The 17,816-nt window shown below is 37.2% G+C and overlaps 2 protein-coding genes across 2 annotated transcripts; both read left to right on the forward strand.

The window, feature by feature from the left end:
* The first annotated feature begins 7,532 nt into the window (after positions 1 to 7,532).
* On the forward strand, positions 7,533 to 9,241 carry LOC122667408 (cytochrome P450 78A7-like). Its single transcript, XM_043863674.1, has 2 exons — positions 7,533 to 8,522; positions 8,615 to 9,241. Exons 1-2 carry the CDS (start codon positions 7,533 to 7,535, stop codon positions 9,239 to 9,241), a joined length of 1,617 nt encoding a protein of 538 aa, XP_043719609.1.
* Positions 9,242 to 13,614: 4,373 nt separating this feature from the next.
* On the forward strand, positions 13,615 to 15,173 carry LOC122667409. The gene is made up of 2 exons (XM_043863676.1): positions 13,615 to 13,881; positions 14,856 to 15,173. The coding sequence occupies exons 1-2, from the start codon at positions 13,615 to 13,617 to the stop codon at positions 15,171 to 15,173; spliced, it is 585 nt and encodes a 194-aa protein (XP_043719611.1).
* Positions 15,174 to 17,816: the final 2,643 nt, after the last annotated feature.

The following is a 17,816-nucleotide window of genomic DNA, read 5'->3' on the forward strand; positions in this document are numbered from 1 at the left end:
CTCTGATTTCAACCTATTCTCTTACTCCTTACCAAAAACTGAGCTTTTCTTTTTTTTTTTCTTTTTTTTTTTTTTTTGTTGGTAAAAAAAACTGAGCTTTCTCATTACCAATAAAACTCAGGAGGACCACTAGAGCATAAGCGAGCGATCTAAGAAATCATTATTTCCACCACATTATGCAAGTGGATCCTGTCCCTGAAGAAGTTATTTATTCTCAATCAAAACAAAGACCCCAAAGAGAGTGAAACATCAACTCTGTCCAAATGTGGAAATATGGTAGATCCTCTTTATAAAATCTGTAGGTGTATGAAATGTCCTCGATACGCAGCGAACCGCCATGCAACATTTGGAGGACAAACTATGAGGCCACGTGGCGTGATTAGATGACAAATTGGTGTTGACTTGTGGGAGAAAGAATGCAAGGAAACGTGGCATGTTTAGTTATTGTCCCTTAAGATTTGGAACGTATCTTACGAAGATAAGTATAATGCTCAAAATGCTCAATCACAGGATACTAATTAAGTAGAAGGTCACTATACGAAATGCCCAAATCAAGGATTGTCATAAACAGATTCTTTCCAAACAGATATATCTTCCAAATTGCGATTTTGATTCGACAGGCAACACCAGAGTGGAAGTGGATCTTTGTTCTCCAACTAGAAATATCTTATGCGCACCATTGAGTACTATGGAGAACTGGTGTGCCTTCCAGTTGAATTTCTCTTATTTATGATTTGGAGGACAGTGACACCCCTTGCAAGTGCTTTCGATAGCCAATATTTCCATCATTTTGTTAGGTACTTGGATAGTTTTCATTCTCAAAAGCTAATCATTAAGGAGAGGGTGCCTAAGTACCTATTATTCAATGTGGGACTATTTTTTCCGTCTTCCGTGTGGAATCCCAACACATTTATCCCAGATCTCTTAACATTTTATGGGCCAATTCTCTCAGGTAATGATATTAATGGTGACCTTAACCAAACCCTTCTCTTACAAGAACAAAGGAGAACAATACAACTAGGGGTGAAATAGGGTCAGGTAGGGTAGGTTTTTTAAAACATCAATTTAACCCTAAGTCCTCTTAACCCAGCCCAAGCCCAACTTGGCCCTGAGGTTGAGGGTAAGATATCTCAACCCAGACCCAACCCAATGGGACTCAGACCAGCCTAGATTGACCATAATCAGGCTGGGCTAGGCCAAATAGGGCCTTCTCCCATTTTTACCAAGAAAAAGCCTTCCAAACAAACAACCAATTAAGGGGGATCTTTACATTCAGACAATATGTTATGTCTTTATAGTGAAATATCCTATTTTTTTCCCATCTGAGAGGTTCATATTTGTCCAAGTGTCGTTCACCAAAAAATAAAAATTGTCCAAGTTTGCAAGTGTGACACTTCTTTTACCCACAACATCAAGTTAAGTTTTTTTTTTTTTTAAATGTGATTTAAGACTTAATTGGGATTTAATTATCGAACCCTCATACGTGTGAGAATAACAAAGATGAAGAAACAACCTTCTCCGTCTTTAACCTAAAAAGACCTACAGATGCACACCTTCTTAAGCATATCTAACAATTTACAGACTAATTAAGATTAATTACGTGGAAGTTTTATTAATTCCCCACCAAAGCAAGGAAAGTTAGACAGACAGACAGCTCATAAAGGTGTAATTACATGCATATACAGTAAAAGCTTATATCATTAAGAAAACTCTACCTTTACCAAAAAAAAAAAATTTAAGAAAACTCTACAACACATTTTTCAATTATAGCTTGATCTAGTTTAATTTATTTAATTTCTTTGATGACTTACTTTAAATAGTTAATTATCATCTCCATTAAAGCTAATTTTAAGTTAATTAAAACTATCTAACATATTAGTAAGTGCCTCTCTGGTTCCATTAGGAAGTTGGATGATATCATCCATTACGTATGGCATAACCACAATTAGTTACTTGATAATTAAGAATATATAGTTAGTTTATGAAACAACTAATTCAAATGGAACCTGGGGACGATATGTTCTGCAGTAAAGAGAGATTGATGGAAACTTTCTATCTATCTTAGTTGTTTCCAAATTATGGATTGGAATTAGATTTGTTCATAAAAAAATTTATCTAGAAAGATCACATAATAATTAAGCTGAGCTTAAGTACTTCCATTAATGTAGGCAACAGCCATTGCGTATAAAAATAATTAGAAGAAATCTCTCCGTACTTACATTTTGATTAATTTATTATAAGACTAATGACCTGCACTAATGAGAAAGTAACATTTGGTTTGTGCCCACCTTGTGATCTAATCTTTTAAATTATTTGGGAACAAATTATGATCTAAAACAAGCTCAATATATACGTACGTACAAGTACAATTAACCTTGCTCGCCCCTAGCCCTACTAACACATGAACAAAGCAAGCACACACGCAAGCGCGTATGTGGGCAACTATAGTCACCCATGACCTCATAAACCCTTTTTGCGTTCGAAAAAGGAGTACCATATGGGATTTTTACAATCCATGGATTAGTGAGATTTTAAACTAATTTAACTGAAAACAAAACAGTTTAATTCTTAATTAGACATATCTAATCAAGAAAAATCATCAAGCCTATCCCTAATCCCTATGAGTTGTGTATGCACCGCACGCCCACATATATGCATTATATGGACACTCACTTGCATGGATTAAATTTATTATGTAAGTAGCTGAAAATTATTGCCCCCTAGTACTGGGAGGGGGGGGTGTTGTGCGCATCACATTCCCCCTCCCCCCACGTCCACCCCCATCCCAATAAGTTAATTAGTATGCCTTCCATTCAAATTATGGTGCAACCATAATGCATTTTAATTAACTTAAAATCAGTGCACAAAGATTATATTGAAGACTATTATAGAATAATTCAAAAATAGAACGTATAGTTGTATGATTTAATAAAATAGTGTAGTTATAATTAGGGTGGTTATCCATGTAACAATGGAAAGTGATGTTTCCAAAAATCGTAAGATAGGTTTGAATCATCCATTTTTACGTTATTTCTTTATTCTAAGTCATCTGATCTCACGCAGTTGTGAAAGTGCACAATGATGTCAAGAGTACCGGTACACATGCATAGACCTACAGATGATGTTTTTTTTAAAAAAAAAAGCATACATAGGATGTGCCAATACAAAGAAATTTGACATGTGTCTAATCTAGATCATGTCCTCTGTATTCAACGGTTGGAATGGATATACCATATGTCGACATGGCAGAATAGGTATCTTGTGGCATTGGGAAAATAACAAGGCTCCCATGACAATAACAATTTACCTTATAATAAACATACTTTTTTTTTCTTCTTATTTTTTTTTGGGGGGGGCAGGGCAGATGGGGTACATCATTAAGGGTGTTAATTTGGAATCGAAATAGAAATCGAGCATTTAAACTAGGTTGAACTGAAGAAGAATCGGTTAGGTTATAATTTTAAAAAAAGGAGTCTTTTCTCGATTCAGTTCGCTTTTGGTTTCAAGGGTGAACCCTTTCATTTAGAACCAATTTTTACTCTAAATTGTATTAGAAGTGTAATGTTAGGGTTTGAAAGTTGCCACCAGAAGCTCTTTGAAAGCTACTGATGCACAAAGAAAACTGCTGCATGTAGAACAAGCTTACTTACAACTTGTGCGGATATGGTGAGGAAAAAAATCAGTTGAATTTTTGAAGATAAAGGCATAAAGCATCATTAAGTCACAAGAAAATTTGGGACATTTATTGAATATTCATCCTTTTGAATCAAAGTGATTAAATACACTCGGTTAACTTTGAACTATAAGTTCTTTGACTTTTCCTAAAACAAGATATTTGAACCTTCTATTTTTTTATGTGGACTGTGCATTGTATTCAAGTCAATCTATATTACTAATTGGAAGTTCAATTCTATTTTATTTATCGGTGAAATGCCTTTGTAGATGATAGGACCTATACCGAATTTGAAATCAATTAAAAATTTAACCAAATTGATTCGATTTTCATTTTGAAATTGTGTTCTCATTCTCAATTTGATTCATATTCTATATCTTGAACTGAATCGAATAATTGAAACCGAATCAATTGACACCCTTATACATCATATAGAGCATACCTAACTAAAATAAAATAACAAATTCATTCTGCATCTAATACATTAAGGGTAGAATATCTATAACTTTTGGGTCGTTATAACACCAAACCTCTCTTTGAATGTTCAATTAGGAAAAAAAATTTATTCTCTTTTATATGTTTTCAAATTTTGCTATAGGTTCTTGTGATCATCTTCTCCATTTGTATGAATTGATTCTCCATAACATTCTTTGTGATTCCAATCATGTTCTTGACAACTGATCTGAATGAGAAGTTAATAATTACGGTTTCAAATAAAGAAAGCTGGAGATGTTCAAAAAACATATAAACAAGAAAAGGAAGACCAACATTATCTTAAAAAGTTTGACTAAATTCTATGTATACTAGCCTTTGAAGGAAAAAATTCTCTCTACGGTCAAGATTTGAACAAGAATACCAAAACTTGTGTGAGTCAAAACCATTTCAACTAAAAAATCTAAAAAACTCTCTTCTTTCCACTTTTGTGAAATATATGTATATGCATACTTTGATTTCTTTAACCTTTTGGAAAATATATTTATTATAAATAAATGTGAACATATTATTTGTTCAAACTTAGCAATAAGCAAAGATATCCAATTTCAACGGAACTGCATTACTTGATCAACCAAGTTATCTAAAAGATGATAATTGTTTATCATAGATATACATATAAGTCTTCTAAGACAAACAAATTGAGAATTTGATACACATAGAATTACATGTGGTGTGTCATTTTCAATAAATGAAATTTTGATAAGTTACAAATACTATCATAATAAAATGTTGGGGCGCTGTTCTCTGTGCCGCAATGTAGCCTGCGTCTAGGCATATGGGGTTGGGTGCAATGACTACCCTGCCCCCATGCACAGGCTACCCATGTGCCTGGGCGCAGGCTGCGCTGCGGCACAGAGAACATTCTCCTTTCACTACATCTAAAACATCAAATTGAAATTAAAAAATTGTAATAATTTTGGAAATAATTTAAATAATTAGGAGAAAATAAAATATGTACAAAGATAATACTTATCGGGCATAAGTATGACACTTATGATTTTCTTAAATAATTATTTCAGCCCCTAAAATGCACTTGGCTTTGAGGATACTCATCTCCCCCTCTCTCCCCACAATGCAATAGCCCCCTCCCCATCATCCAATAGCCAGTAGATTAGCATCTAGTAAAAATAAACAATAATCATTAATCCATAGGAGATCACCCTAAATATTCTATGTAAGGGTGTCAATCGGTTCGGTTTCAGGTTAGTTTAAAAAATAAAATGTAGAAACCAAAACCGGATTGAGAATATGAATACATTTTCAAAACCATTGACTCAGTTGGGTTCGGTTTTGTGTTAAGATTCTTAATGGGTTTTAATTTGGTTTTATATTGTGTTTACTGGTTTAAGTGCTATTTTAAAAGTTTGGGCCAACTTTTTTACATCTTTACTAATAAAAACCCTTATATGTTAGGATCATAGTCCACCAAACTTTTCCCAAACATTCAGATGGGGGGAAAAAAATTATCATCTACATTTGATTAAAAAAAATTATATAATTTCATACAATTCCTTATTCGGTTTGAAAATAGGGTAGTTCAGTTCGGCTTAACAGGTTTAGGCATGAAACCGAACCTAGAAAAGATTGTAGCTTTGGAAACCAAAACGAACAGATTTAGTTCAGTTCGATTCGGTTCAGTTCAATTTTAAACGGCTTGTTTCGTTTTTTATTTCGATTTTAAATTGACACCCTTATTTCTATGGAGGATGAAGAATTTAATAAGATACATTGTATTAAGAATGAATAAAAACTTCCTATATTGGAAACAAAAATTGCATAAATGTTTTTGAGGAAGATTCAACATAATTCAAAGACTCTTATGTCTTTCTCACAAGAGAGTCCTATGGTCAAGTCTTTCTTAAAAAAAGCAAATTTGAAATAAACAAAAAACATTTAATATAAATTTGGGATAAACTTTTGTTTTTACTTAAAATATAAAAATAACTTTTGCTTTTCCTTATATGGTTTATCAATTAGTTATACTATGGATAGTTTTTTTAGTAGTTTTCTTTGTGTTGACCTAAAAGTTGCATATAATCATGACTTGTGAGGGTAGACTGAGCTAACTTTTTTCTATTTATCGAAAAAAAAAATTTTAATTTATTTTTGGTTACCAAAAAAAAAAAATCCAATCATTTTTTTATGGATTCATTATGATAAAACTTGGTTTAGGCCACAAACCACTATTATATCATTTACCGGTGATTTTATTATTTATTAAAATATTTAATGGAGTTTTTATATGAAATGATAGTATTTACCCTTTGGGCCAAAACAAAAAAAAAAAAATTTGTTATCTTGAAAAGGTGGGATTGAGTTCCTTGTTCAGTTGGTCACTTGCGTCGTATATGATAACACCTCCATGTGTCAATCTCTTTTCTCCAACAATAAGGAGGTATATATATTATTTCATATGAGGGAGGAGAAAAATAGACATGCAAGGGAAGGCGCAACCTAGTTCTCCTAGAAATGCAAAAAAAAAAAAATTATAATGTCTGATTTCACCATTTTGATTACAATAAACAAAGTACCTCTAGATGTATATTCTATTCTCTATTAGTAAGTACTATTTATACCAGATACTAATGCTTTTTCCCAAATCTTTAATCCATAATAAACTTCAAAACCCTTATACCCTTTGGTAAAATTTAATACACTTAGATTTTTCTACCAAAAAAAAACAAAAAAGACTTAAGAGTTTCTCTAGTCTTATTACCCAATCAACGGTCAAGCAAAATCTTGAAATTCTGGGGGTTTGAATGGCGAGAATGGCGGCCGCTGCGTATTCTCTCTCTCTCTCTCTTTTCTCAGTTGCGTAACATCCCTCTCTCTGTCTCACAGGCCCAATCCAGAGGATCAGGGTCCCTCACAGGCCACAGCTATAGATGCGTTACTTTGAATACCAACAGTTCCCTGACTGACTATAACGCTCTCTCTCTCTCTCTCTCTCTCTCGTCTGTGCTCGCCGATCTGCGTTGCGCGCGGTATTTCCGAAAGATATTCATAGGTGTGATCCTTTTTATTATTAAGAACTCGCGAGCTAAATTCCCATAACGCCGCTACCTTAACCAGTCGGTCCAGTTCACTGTTCCGTTTCAGTCTTTCCAGTTAAAAAGCCAAAAAATAATCCAAAATTCGTCAGATAATACTTATTGCCCTCTCTCTCCACAAAAAACGTATAATCTCTTTCTTCTCCCTTTGCTCTCCTCCACGTGATTACGTGACGCCTTCCCTCATCCTCATTACTCATTCCCACTCATCTCTATTTAAGCCCCTTCTCTCCCTTCTTCATAAATCATCATTTCTCTCTCTCTCTTTGAGTTGCATACTCACTCTCTCAGAATCATAAACATTTAGGAGTACGATGGAGTTGGGTTTGGTTTCCAAAGATTCAAGCTGGTGGGTGTTTACACTCCCAGCAGTTTTTGGTATAAAAAACGCTTTGGATCTTTGGGCTCTTTTTTGTCTTCTTTTAGCGTTCATGTCCGTTGCTTTCCTCACCTGGGCATTCACCCCCGGTGGCCGTGCTTGGAGGTACGGCCGGAACCAAAGGGGCACAACTTCCATTCCAGGCCCTCGAGGTCTCCCATTGTTTGGGAGCTTGTTTCATCTAAGCCGTGGCCTAGCCCATCGAAGCCTGTCCTCCATGGCCTCCACCATTGGTGCTACCAAGCTCATGGCCTTTAGCCTTGGCTCAACCCCTGTGGTAGTCTCTTCCGATCCACAAATAGCCAAAGAGATCCTTACCTCTTCCCACTTCGCTGACCGTCCGATTAAACAATCTGCCAGAATGCTTATGTTCAGCCGTGCCATTGGGTTTGCTCCCAACGGTACTTACTGGAGACTTCTCAGGAGGATTGCTTCCTCACACCTCTTCGCACCCAAGCGCATCGCAGCACACGAAGTTGGGCGTCAGCTAGACTGCGCCGCCATGTTGCTTGGCATCGTGAACGAACAATCCCAACGTGGGGCTGTGGTGCTAAGAAAACACCTTCAAGCAGCTTCACTGAATAACATCATGGGTAGTGTTTTTGGGAAAAGATACGATGTGGGTCACGAAAGCCAAGAGTTGATTGAGCTTCGTGAGATGGTTGAAGAAGGTTTTGAGCTTCTGGGTTCCTTCAACTGGTCCGATTATCTTCCATGGTTGAGCTTCTTCTATGATCCCTTCTGTATCAAACAACGCTGCGCTTCTCTTGTTCCTCGTGTTAGGAAATTCGTTCGTGGGATTATTGAAGAACACAGACTCCGTGGGTGTGATAAGCTTTCAGATAATGCAGACTTCGTTGATGTTTTGCTCTCTCTCGATGGAGACGAGAAGCTCGAAGAAGACGATATGATTGCTGTTCTATGGGTTAGTAATTTTTTTCTTTTTTATTCATTAATAGTTGGCTTTCTTTCCATAATAGTCTCCTTCTCACTGTTCTCAACTTCAATTACGTACAGGAGATGATATTCCGCGGCACAGACACTACAGCGCTTTTGACAGAATGGGTGATGGCAGAGTTGGTGTTAAACCAGGAAGTGCAAACAAAGCTTCGGGAAGAGATAGAAATGGTTGTCGGCGAGAGGGGTGTAAGGGATGTAGACGTGGCTAACCTTCCATATCTGCAATCAGTGATTAAAGAGACTCTTCGAATCCACCCACCTGGCCCACTCTTGTCTTGGGCCCGCCTATCCACTTCAGATGTCCAACTCAGCAATGAAATGGTGATTCCTGCTCACACTACTGCAATGGTCAATATGTGGGCCATAACCCATGACCCAATGGTTTGGGAGGAACCATTGGTCTTCAAACCAGAAAGGTTCATCGACAACAATGTGGATGTCAAGGGGAATGATCTCAGACTTGCTCCATTCGGAGCGGGTCGTCGGGTCTGCCCAGGGAAGAACCTTGGGCTTGTGACCGTGAATCTTTGGGTGGCAAAACTGATACAAAATTTCAAGTGGGTTTCTGATCCCGATAACCCGGTTGACTTAACTGAGGTGTTAAAACTTTCCTGTGAAATGAAGCACACTCTCTCTCTCGTGGCTATTCCCAGGAATGATCTGCTTTGCCCTTCACTCTTCTAGTAGGGCTTTTCGCTCTTAAAAGTCTTGGTTTCATCTCTCAAAGTGTATGATTTCAAAGTGTTTGATTTCTTTTTCATAAAAAAAAAAGTGTTTGATTTCCTGTTACATCAGGGCCATTGGTATCTGTGTGGGATTGGGAGCTGTGTCCAAGTAATGTAATATGATCGTTTTCATTTTATTTTATTTTTTTAAACTTTCTGGGTTTCTCTCATGGGGTATGACGCAGTGCAGGTATTGCTGGGTAAGAGTTTTATAGATTTCATGTAACAAAAATGTAATGGTCTCTCGTTTCTTAATGAAATCATTTTTATTTAGACCAGGTATTTATGTCTTATTTGGTGGTTTTATCGAAATCGAAAAATGTTCCTTTCCATAAATAGTCTCAGTAATTTAATAACCTATTTTTTCCCACTGATTAAGGAAATGGTTTTCTCGAATGGTAAATTGAACAGCTATGAGCTTTGACCATGATACACCATGGTCAGTAACACACAATACTGTCTCGTCTGTGTCAATTTTCATGATCAAATCACCAACTCCATAGAAATTTCTTCTAAATTTTCAATATTCAATTTATCATTAAAACCATTGACACGTAATTGTATGAGTCAAATTCAAACATGTACAATCTGCCCATATGGATTTCAACTGTTGAATCATTATGCACCAAAAACCCAATACCCATGAAGAGATACTGTGCATTATGATGAAAAAATATGAAGCTTTTCTTTATTTTTGTCTCGACGTAATGATGTGATCGGACTCATTAACTCTTACCCCTTATTATGTGATTGGACTCATTAACTCTTACCCCTTATTGTACAAAAGCGAAACTACTTTAATCATCATTCACCATTGATGAGAAAACGTGTTCCACAAAATATTTTTGTCCTGGTATTGAATTTTTCTTAGAATGCAATACCCACAACCTTATCTACTTTTCATAGGGGACAAGATAACTCAATCTTAGATCTTCATTCTTAATAATAGGAAACTTCTTTGTTGGATAGATAGGATACATAATCTAATCCGTCGTCTTCAATTATTCTTGGTCCATTTCACTAGTATGACCTATCATGTATTGAACTTTGCAATTGTTCAATTTGAAATTTTGACTTTTTCAACAAAATTTCAAAGATATATATTTTGTCCATATGCTACTATGTGTTCAACCTTCAAACTTGGTACTTAAAAATTTTAAAAATAATAATAAAAAAAAAAAAAAAAAAAAAAACAACAATTCTTCATAGATGAGATGCTAATGTGGAGGACAAATCCGTCTCTTTAATTTAATTAATTTTTGAGAAAATTAATTAATAAAAGAGTGTAATAGCCCCTCTAAATATCCATTTTAATTGAATATGCCTTGAACCTTCCAATAGATGAATGTTTATGGGCAAAATGTATTCTCAATTCATTTTTATTGCATGATATTATCGTCCAATCTTGAAACTCTTCATAACTTCTTACAGAGACTTTATCTACTAATTCCAAATGCTGAATGGTTAATTAAACAAATAATTTGACTAAAATTTCTGACGATATGCATTAGGTATGAATGAGATGTTATTGGTATATTAGTTTATTATCCAAATTATGATTATTTCTTTGGAGCTACACATGATTTTTCTATGCTATAGCCCCCCGAGTTATGGGGGGAGCCAAACATACACTTTAAGCCGCGTTGGTAACACTATGTAGAAGTAGAAGTGTTGCTATGTCTTTTTAATTATTTATTTTTTTTGTTGTTACTTAAAGGAAGTAGAAAAACAGCCAAACATGCGTTTGGATATTTCAATCGCTCGCCACAATCCTTTCCAAATAAATTAAAGGGAGAAAATTTTCTGTTTGGGATAGGACAGACTCCCATGAGTCTATCTCTTTCCTCCCTTATTTGAAAAGGTATTCAGATCCTCTATGATGCGTTGTCCGTAGTTGTTAGAGCAGCCCACAAGCAAGGCGTGGCCCAATGATCGTCTTACTTTCGTTCGGGCAAGACACTCGGGCAAGGGTGAGGCGGTCATTGTAGTGCCATGGTTTTAGTGCACGGTATTGGAACGACTATTGGCAACACGCAAAACCAATATGATACTGATACAATATTAGCCTGGATCTACTGTATCGAACAAAACTATCCCTGAATTTTCTTAAAAAATCAGTTTTCTGACCATTTTACATCTTGTTCATATCGTACTACTGATATAGTATCGATATTAGTGACTAATAAAACCGATATGTATCGCTTAATAAGATACCGATACTGAAAATTGTGAACAACGCATCGTAGACGATCACGATCCTTTGAAAAGATACGCCTTTTCGCTTGTTTTGAGAAGGAGAGATAAATACATGAGTGTGTTGGCTCGAGCAGAATGGGAGAAATTATTGATTGCATGAGTTACCGACAGTTGACTTGGGACAGCTGCCACTGCTACTGTTCCTGCTGCTCTACAAGTCTAATCGTTAATCTACTGCAGTTTTTTCTTCATGACAGGACTGCACTGCTGCAAACAAAAGATCACGAAGATCGTTTCCAGGTCCTTTCGTTCTTTTGCAGAGTACGATAAAGAGTCAGAATGCCGAGTGTGTGTAAGTTAATGTAGAGAGTTAAACCTCCCTCACGTCTTCGATGGAGTGGTGGTGCATCGATCGGTGTGGTACTGTGCTGTAATAAATATCTCTCTCTCTCTCTCTCCCTCTCTCCCTCTCTCTCTCTGTTTCCATTTGTACGTATTGATATGGATGGGGTGCGTAGTCCCCACCAAGTATTCAAAACCTTCCTCTGGTGTTTCCGGCAAACCTCATAAACGAAGAAGATTTGGGGAGACCGGGGGAGGATTACCCATGACCCATCGCTTTCCACTGAATGATAAAGAGGCCAAAACTTCTCAAATATCGAAAACCAGCCTGCAAGCATGCCCTGCTGCTGTATGCTTAAGGGTTTAGCTATCGTTATTCTTTTGTATCGTCCTATTCGGTTTCTTTACTCTCCGAACCTAATACCCGGGTTGATGCCGTATTGGTGAAACTTTTCTTTTCCTAAAATACCCTTTGAGATTCTTCTAAATCTAGTACTGTAACCTGCAATCCCCGTCGCAGGAAACTTCCTAACAACCCAGATAGTAGCAAAATTTCATCCTCTCTCTACGTCTTACTTAAGACATCACATATACTTAATCATTGATTACTCTCTCTCTCTCTCTCTCTCTCTCTATAACACAATTGATCTGGTTGTAACCTGTAAAAGGGGCATGCGACAGACAGCATTTTTCTTGAGGAATGAAGGAAGAATTAGAAAATTATGTTGTCAATGTGAACACTTAAACCGAGTAAGTGATTATTATTAGTCATTTAATGGTTAATTAAACACAAGAACTATAAGAAGAAATAAAAAATTATGTTGTCAATGTGAACACTTAAACCATTTTACGGTTTTGTTGTTTGGTGGGCAAGAAAAGAAATATTCCAGTTGAAGAATTCAAGTAATTATCCATTGGACATTTTCCGAGTGTGTACGTTCATGTTGCTTTGAGGTCCACCAACAAAGGTTGACCCGTCACAGTATCAATGACTATGATGGTCGTTGTGGAATAATCTCTCTTGCTTGTGTTTGGTTGTTATTTTCTTCTTCTCTTCAATTCATTGCTATTTATTCTTTCTCTACGTATCACAAGCTACAAATCAGAAGTCCAACCTTTTCATAATTAAAAAATGGGCAAATTTCACAGACATCCCCTATAACTATTGGAAATGACAAGTACACCTTAAATTTTATCAAAATATCAACATTTCCCTTGACGTTAAGCAAGATTACCCCCCAAATTAAAATGTCGATTTTACCCTCTTAGTAATTTAAATAAAAATTACTAAGATTCCATCATCTTCCCAAATCGAACTTCCTCATCACCACTACTATCTCTCCGATTTTACTTGCACAGGTTATCTCACCACCACCACCACCACCACCACCTTTCCTCCCTTTATCGCCACCACTGATTTTAGTGCTCTGAAAGCTGGTGATGGAAGAAGAGTCTCTTTTGAAGCACTGCAACGGCTTAGGCAAACTGTGGGCATCGTCGTATAGAAAACCATTACCAACTATTTTCGCTCCTCTCCTCACTGTAATAGCTAAGTCGTCGTAGCCAGAGCAGGTGATGGTCTCCTTTTCTTTTAAGCTTGCTCCACTGGTTGCAGGTGAAGATGGGTCCTATTTGGTTCATCTTCTTCCCCCTTCTGGTTCCCCCCTCCCTCCCCCACCACCAAATTCTTTCTTTGTCGATTTTTTTTGGTCTCGGCTCTTCTTCTCTCTTCTGAATAGGAATAGTATGAATAGGTGGAGGTTGGTTACAGTTGAGGCATACTGTTTTAAGATCATGGGTTCTTATAGGAAAGCTAAGCTTGCTGTTGATGCCTTCCGGGGCTTCGCTTCGAGGATCGTAACCCGAGCTCCTATTGGAGAGGCAGGCCAGGGATTCAAGCGCCAACCTCATACTTCGATTTCTGGAACTAGGAACGCTAGGACTTTTGGCCTTTTCTGGTTCATCCTTGATTTCTTGGAGAACAAATCTTCAAATTGGAGGGAAACAGAGTCATCACCTTCCCTTTCTTGGCGGGGGGAAGAGATTCTACTAGGTAGATCGGTATCGAGTTCAGCATTTCAGACCTAGAGGCTAGGGGTGTCAATTCCAAGCCCGGTCCGGCCCGATTACTAAACGTGTCGGGCCGAGGCCTGACACGTTTAGTAATCAGGCGGTCCCGGTGTGAGGTCCTAGCCCGTTGGGCGCTTGATTGGACCGACCGATTCCAGGCCCAACCTAGACCTACTGGTTACAGCCCGACCCTTTAACTTATAAAGTTCCCCTCCCCTTCCCTCAAAATTTCCTGTTTTTGTTTGTTTCTTTGTTGGTCTTTGACATTTGTTGGTTAGATACAGTAACGTAGGTGAAATGAGGCTTAGTTTTTAGTTTTTAGATCTTACTTTGTTAGATGTGTTTCTATTCGACATTGTGCTACAAATTATTTTTTTTCCCACTACTTACTTTGTTAGATGTGCTGCTATTTTTTTCGCCTCTACTTACTTTGTTAGATGTGCTTCTATTCGATTTTGTGCTACTATTTTAGTTGGGATAAGTTTTATTTGACTTTGAGTTGAGGTGTACCATGATTGCCCAACGGTGTAATGGTTTGAACTTAAAATTCTGGTTGCATGTCAATTAGTAAACCCACACAGTTTAGAGATCGTTTAGAATTAAATGACTCATTGGCCCGTTTTGGGCCTGTTTAGCCCGAATAAGGCTGTCCCGATTACAGATCGAACACCGACCTACCAAAATGAAACCGTACCATGTCCGCCCAAGGCAAGCCCGAATGCCTAAACAGTCGGACACGGTGCAGCCTATAAAATTGGTGAGGCTTGGCTAAACCTGACCGAGCCCAACCGGTTGACACCCCTACCAGAGGCCCTAACCGATGGTTCCAGAAACCACGGATCGTGCTCGTTGTTGTTCTTGTCGGTTCGGGTTTGTTGATTACTGTTTACTTTGGGAGTTTGGAGACAATTCCTTATACAGAATGGAATCATTTTGTGCTTTTGCCAAAGAGGATTGAGAGGTAGATTGGAGAAACTCAGTTTCAGCAGTTGAAGGCTGAGTTCAAAGGAAAGATCCTTCCTGCTATACACCCTCAGAGTGTTCAGTTGCAAATGCCTCTGCTCCAGAAACCACAGATCGTGCTCGTTGTTGTTCTTGTCGGTTCAGGTGTGTTGATTACTGTTTACTTTGGGAGTTTGGAGACAATTCCTTATACAGAATGGAATCATTTCGTGCTTTTGCCGAAGAGGATTGAGAGGCAGATTGGAGAAACTCAGTTTCAGCAGTTGAAGGCTGAGTTCAAGGGAAAGATCCTTCCTGCTATACACCTTGAGAGTGTTTAGTTGCAAATGCCTCTGCTGCATCTCACTGATAATCAACTGGGTATCTTCCAATCGCCCAAACCCTCTTCCTACGTTCCTCTCTGGTTTGTATTTGGGATATTGGGGATTTAACCTTAAGGGTATAATAGGAAGTTCACCCTATGGTAAGGGTAATTTTGCCATTATAAAAGAGTTAACAGCCACTTAACTGCACAAACCTAATCGAGTGGACTAAGTTGAAATAAAAATATAAAATAAGGGTAGTCTGTGCCATTTTGATAAAATTTAGGGTGTACTTACCATTTCGAATAGTTATAGGGGGGTGTCTGTGAAATTTGCCCTTAAAAAATTGGATAAATAAACAAACCCCCGAATTTTTCTCCTCTTAGGTTCCCTGCCCGGCCAGGCTCGTAGGTTCCTTTCATGAGGAGGACAAAAATGATGATCTCACCACACCCGGATAGTGTGTTTGGGCAGGGGGTGAGGTCATCATTTCTAAACCCCTATGAGAGGAACCTACGAACCTGATCGGGCAGGGAACCCAAACCCCAAATAGTTCCGTATGGATTGTACTATATGATTGGTCGTTTTCCCAGTAAAGATTATGAAGAAATGTTGAATCATCCTTGATCAATAAATATTCTTTGGGATTCCCTAATACCTATTTGCTTAAATTATTTTCCCTTTGATCCCTGCATATCTTAACAAAACTCTTAGCCATCCAAGAGAACTCAAAAGAAATAAAGTCCAACTTATCCAACGGTAAGCATATTCAAGGGGAGTGGGTCCAGTGAATCGGACAGTACGTGTCTCAACAACGTTTAAGATGAGATTTGTATACACCCGGAGACTGTCCAGAGAGGTTTCCAAGAAAAACAGAGCAGAAGCTCTGTGGTGAAATGTCATGGGACTGTCCAGTGTCCACTCACTACTCCTTCACTACTCCCTAGAGAACCACCCCCCTCCCCCCACTATTCCTTATTTCACACCTGTCCCCTCATAAATAGCTGTTACAAAGTAGGGTGTACCACCTGCACCAAAGCCAACTAGGGGTTGACTGTGTCTCTATTTGTTTGACTTTTGACTCTTCCAATTTAGATTGCATGAAGTTTTAACCAGCTGGTATAACCCAGATATCGACAGCTGTGAGCTGTCATACATAAATTACATTTTTTTAAAAAAAATTGTGGGTCTAAATTATGTCGACACATCATCCCATATGAACAAACAAATTTATGGAATATCACTAAAATAAAGATTAAAAAATTATGACTATGACAGTTTCAGAAACATTGACAAGACAAGGTCTCGGGTAAAGCTAATTAATAAGTTAGAGACTAATTAATAAGTTGGATACAGTTGATCAAAAAAGGAGGTGATTATTGTAAACTCGCAGCCATTGTTATTTTGAGTAAGGTGGCAATTCAGTTGTGTAATCAACATAAAACATTGCCACCTGGCAATGTCCAAGAAATTGTATTTGATATGGTCAACTATTGCTTAACCTGACCCTAATGTCATTTTTTTAATCTCTAATTCACCTGACGTGGCAAATTTACGAGATGAGGAATTCTCTGGATAAGCCATTTGTATATTCTACAGAGTCCCACTTTTTGCCTTCATTGGCATGCCAACTTAATTGTGAGACACGTGAAATCAACTTAACGGATGAGATTCCATCCTGTGCCACATTTAGCCATTAAAATCCTCTACAGTTCCTTTATTTTTTAAGACACTTCAATCCTAAGAGCTCGACACGTGGAAGAAATCAACTTAACGGATGAGATTCCATCCTGTGCCACATTTAGCCATTAAAATCCTCTGCAATTCTTTTATTTTTTAGGACACTTCAATCTTAAGAATTCGACACGTGGAAGATTTTTTATTCAACTGTACAAACTCGAATAATCAAGTGTTTTTTTTTTTTGTCTTTTTTTTTTCCGATCTTAGTCCCGTTGGATGTCGCATCTTCCACATGTCGAATTCGTATTTGAATTCTCAGAGATTGAAGTACTCTAGAGGATTTTTTGTCATTCAACCCACTTTGAAAAGTTCTTTCTTCTTCTTCTTCCAATAAGAATCGAACATTTGAAATCCTCATAGTTTTTTTTTTTTTTGTATTTTCTTCCAAGTTAACTAACTACCCACCAACCAAAGAAGTGAAGAACAAATGTCCACCATTAACACTTAACAACCACAAATCAATAAATGTTAAATTATCAAAGGGATTAAACAACTAAGTAACTCTATTAAGGAATTGACCATTGACAAAAGGCAATATCTACAATCCACCAATAAGATTACTTGTGTTTATGAATGAGCTCCCAATCAGCAAATGGTAATGTGACACAAGGACTAAGTTCAAAATTTGAACTTTCTCATACCAAATCCATATTTGGATCTTCTCATTATTTGACAACTTCCAACCAAAAGTTGATTAATACTATATTTCAAGGAAAAGGAAGCATGAGGCATTGTTCTTCAATATTTTTTTTTAATGTTTTTAAGTGTAATTTTGCAAAATATAGGACTTTATATGTGTCCCCTGACAAACCGACATGTTGGTCCCTATGGTTTTCAAAAGTATAAATTTATCCTTGAGACAAAGTTACTTGAGATAACATTTTATAAGAAAAAATATATATATTTTGAGTTGGGCCAACT

The sequence above is a fragment of the Telopea speciosissima genome, chromosome 7 (genome assembly GCF_018873765.1).
Source record: "Telopea speciosissima isolate NSW1024214 ecotype Mountain lineage chromosome 7, Tspe_v1, whole genome shotgun sequence".
In the NCBI taxonomy this organism is placed as follows: Eukaryota; Viridiplantae; Streptophyta; class Magnoliopsida; order Proteales; family Proteaceae; genus Telopea; species Telopea speciosissima.

Excerpts from the sequence above, each read along its gene's own strand:
- LOC122667408 (XM_043863674.1), top strand. The coding sequence starts at position 7,533 with ATGGAGTTGGGTTTGGTTTCCAAAGATTCAAGCTGGTGGGTGTTTACA. Across the intron at positions 8,523-8,614 it reads ATATGATTGCTGTTCTATGG|GAGATGATATTCCGCGGCAC; the intron begins GTTAGTAATTTT and ends AATTACGTACAG.
- LOC122667409 (XM_043863676.1), top strand. The coding sequence starts at position 13,615 with ATGGGTTCTTATAGGAAAGCTAAGCTTGCTGTTGATGCCTTCCGGGGC. Across the intron at positions 13,882-14,855 it reads AGATTCTACTAGGTAGATCG|ATTGGAGAAACTCAGTTTCA; the intron begins GTATCGAGTTCA and ends ATTGAGAGGTAG.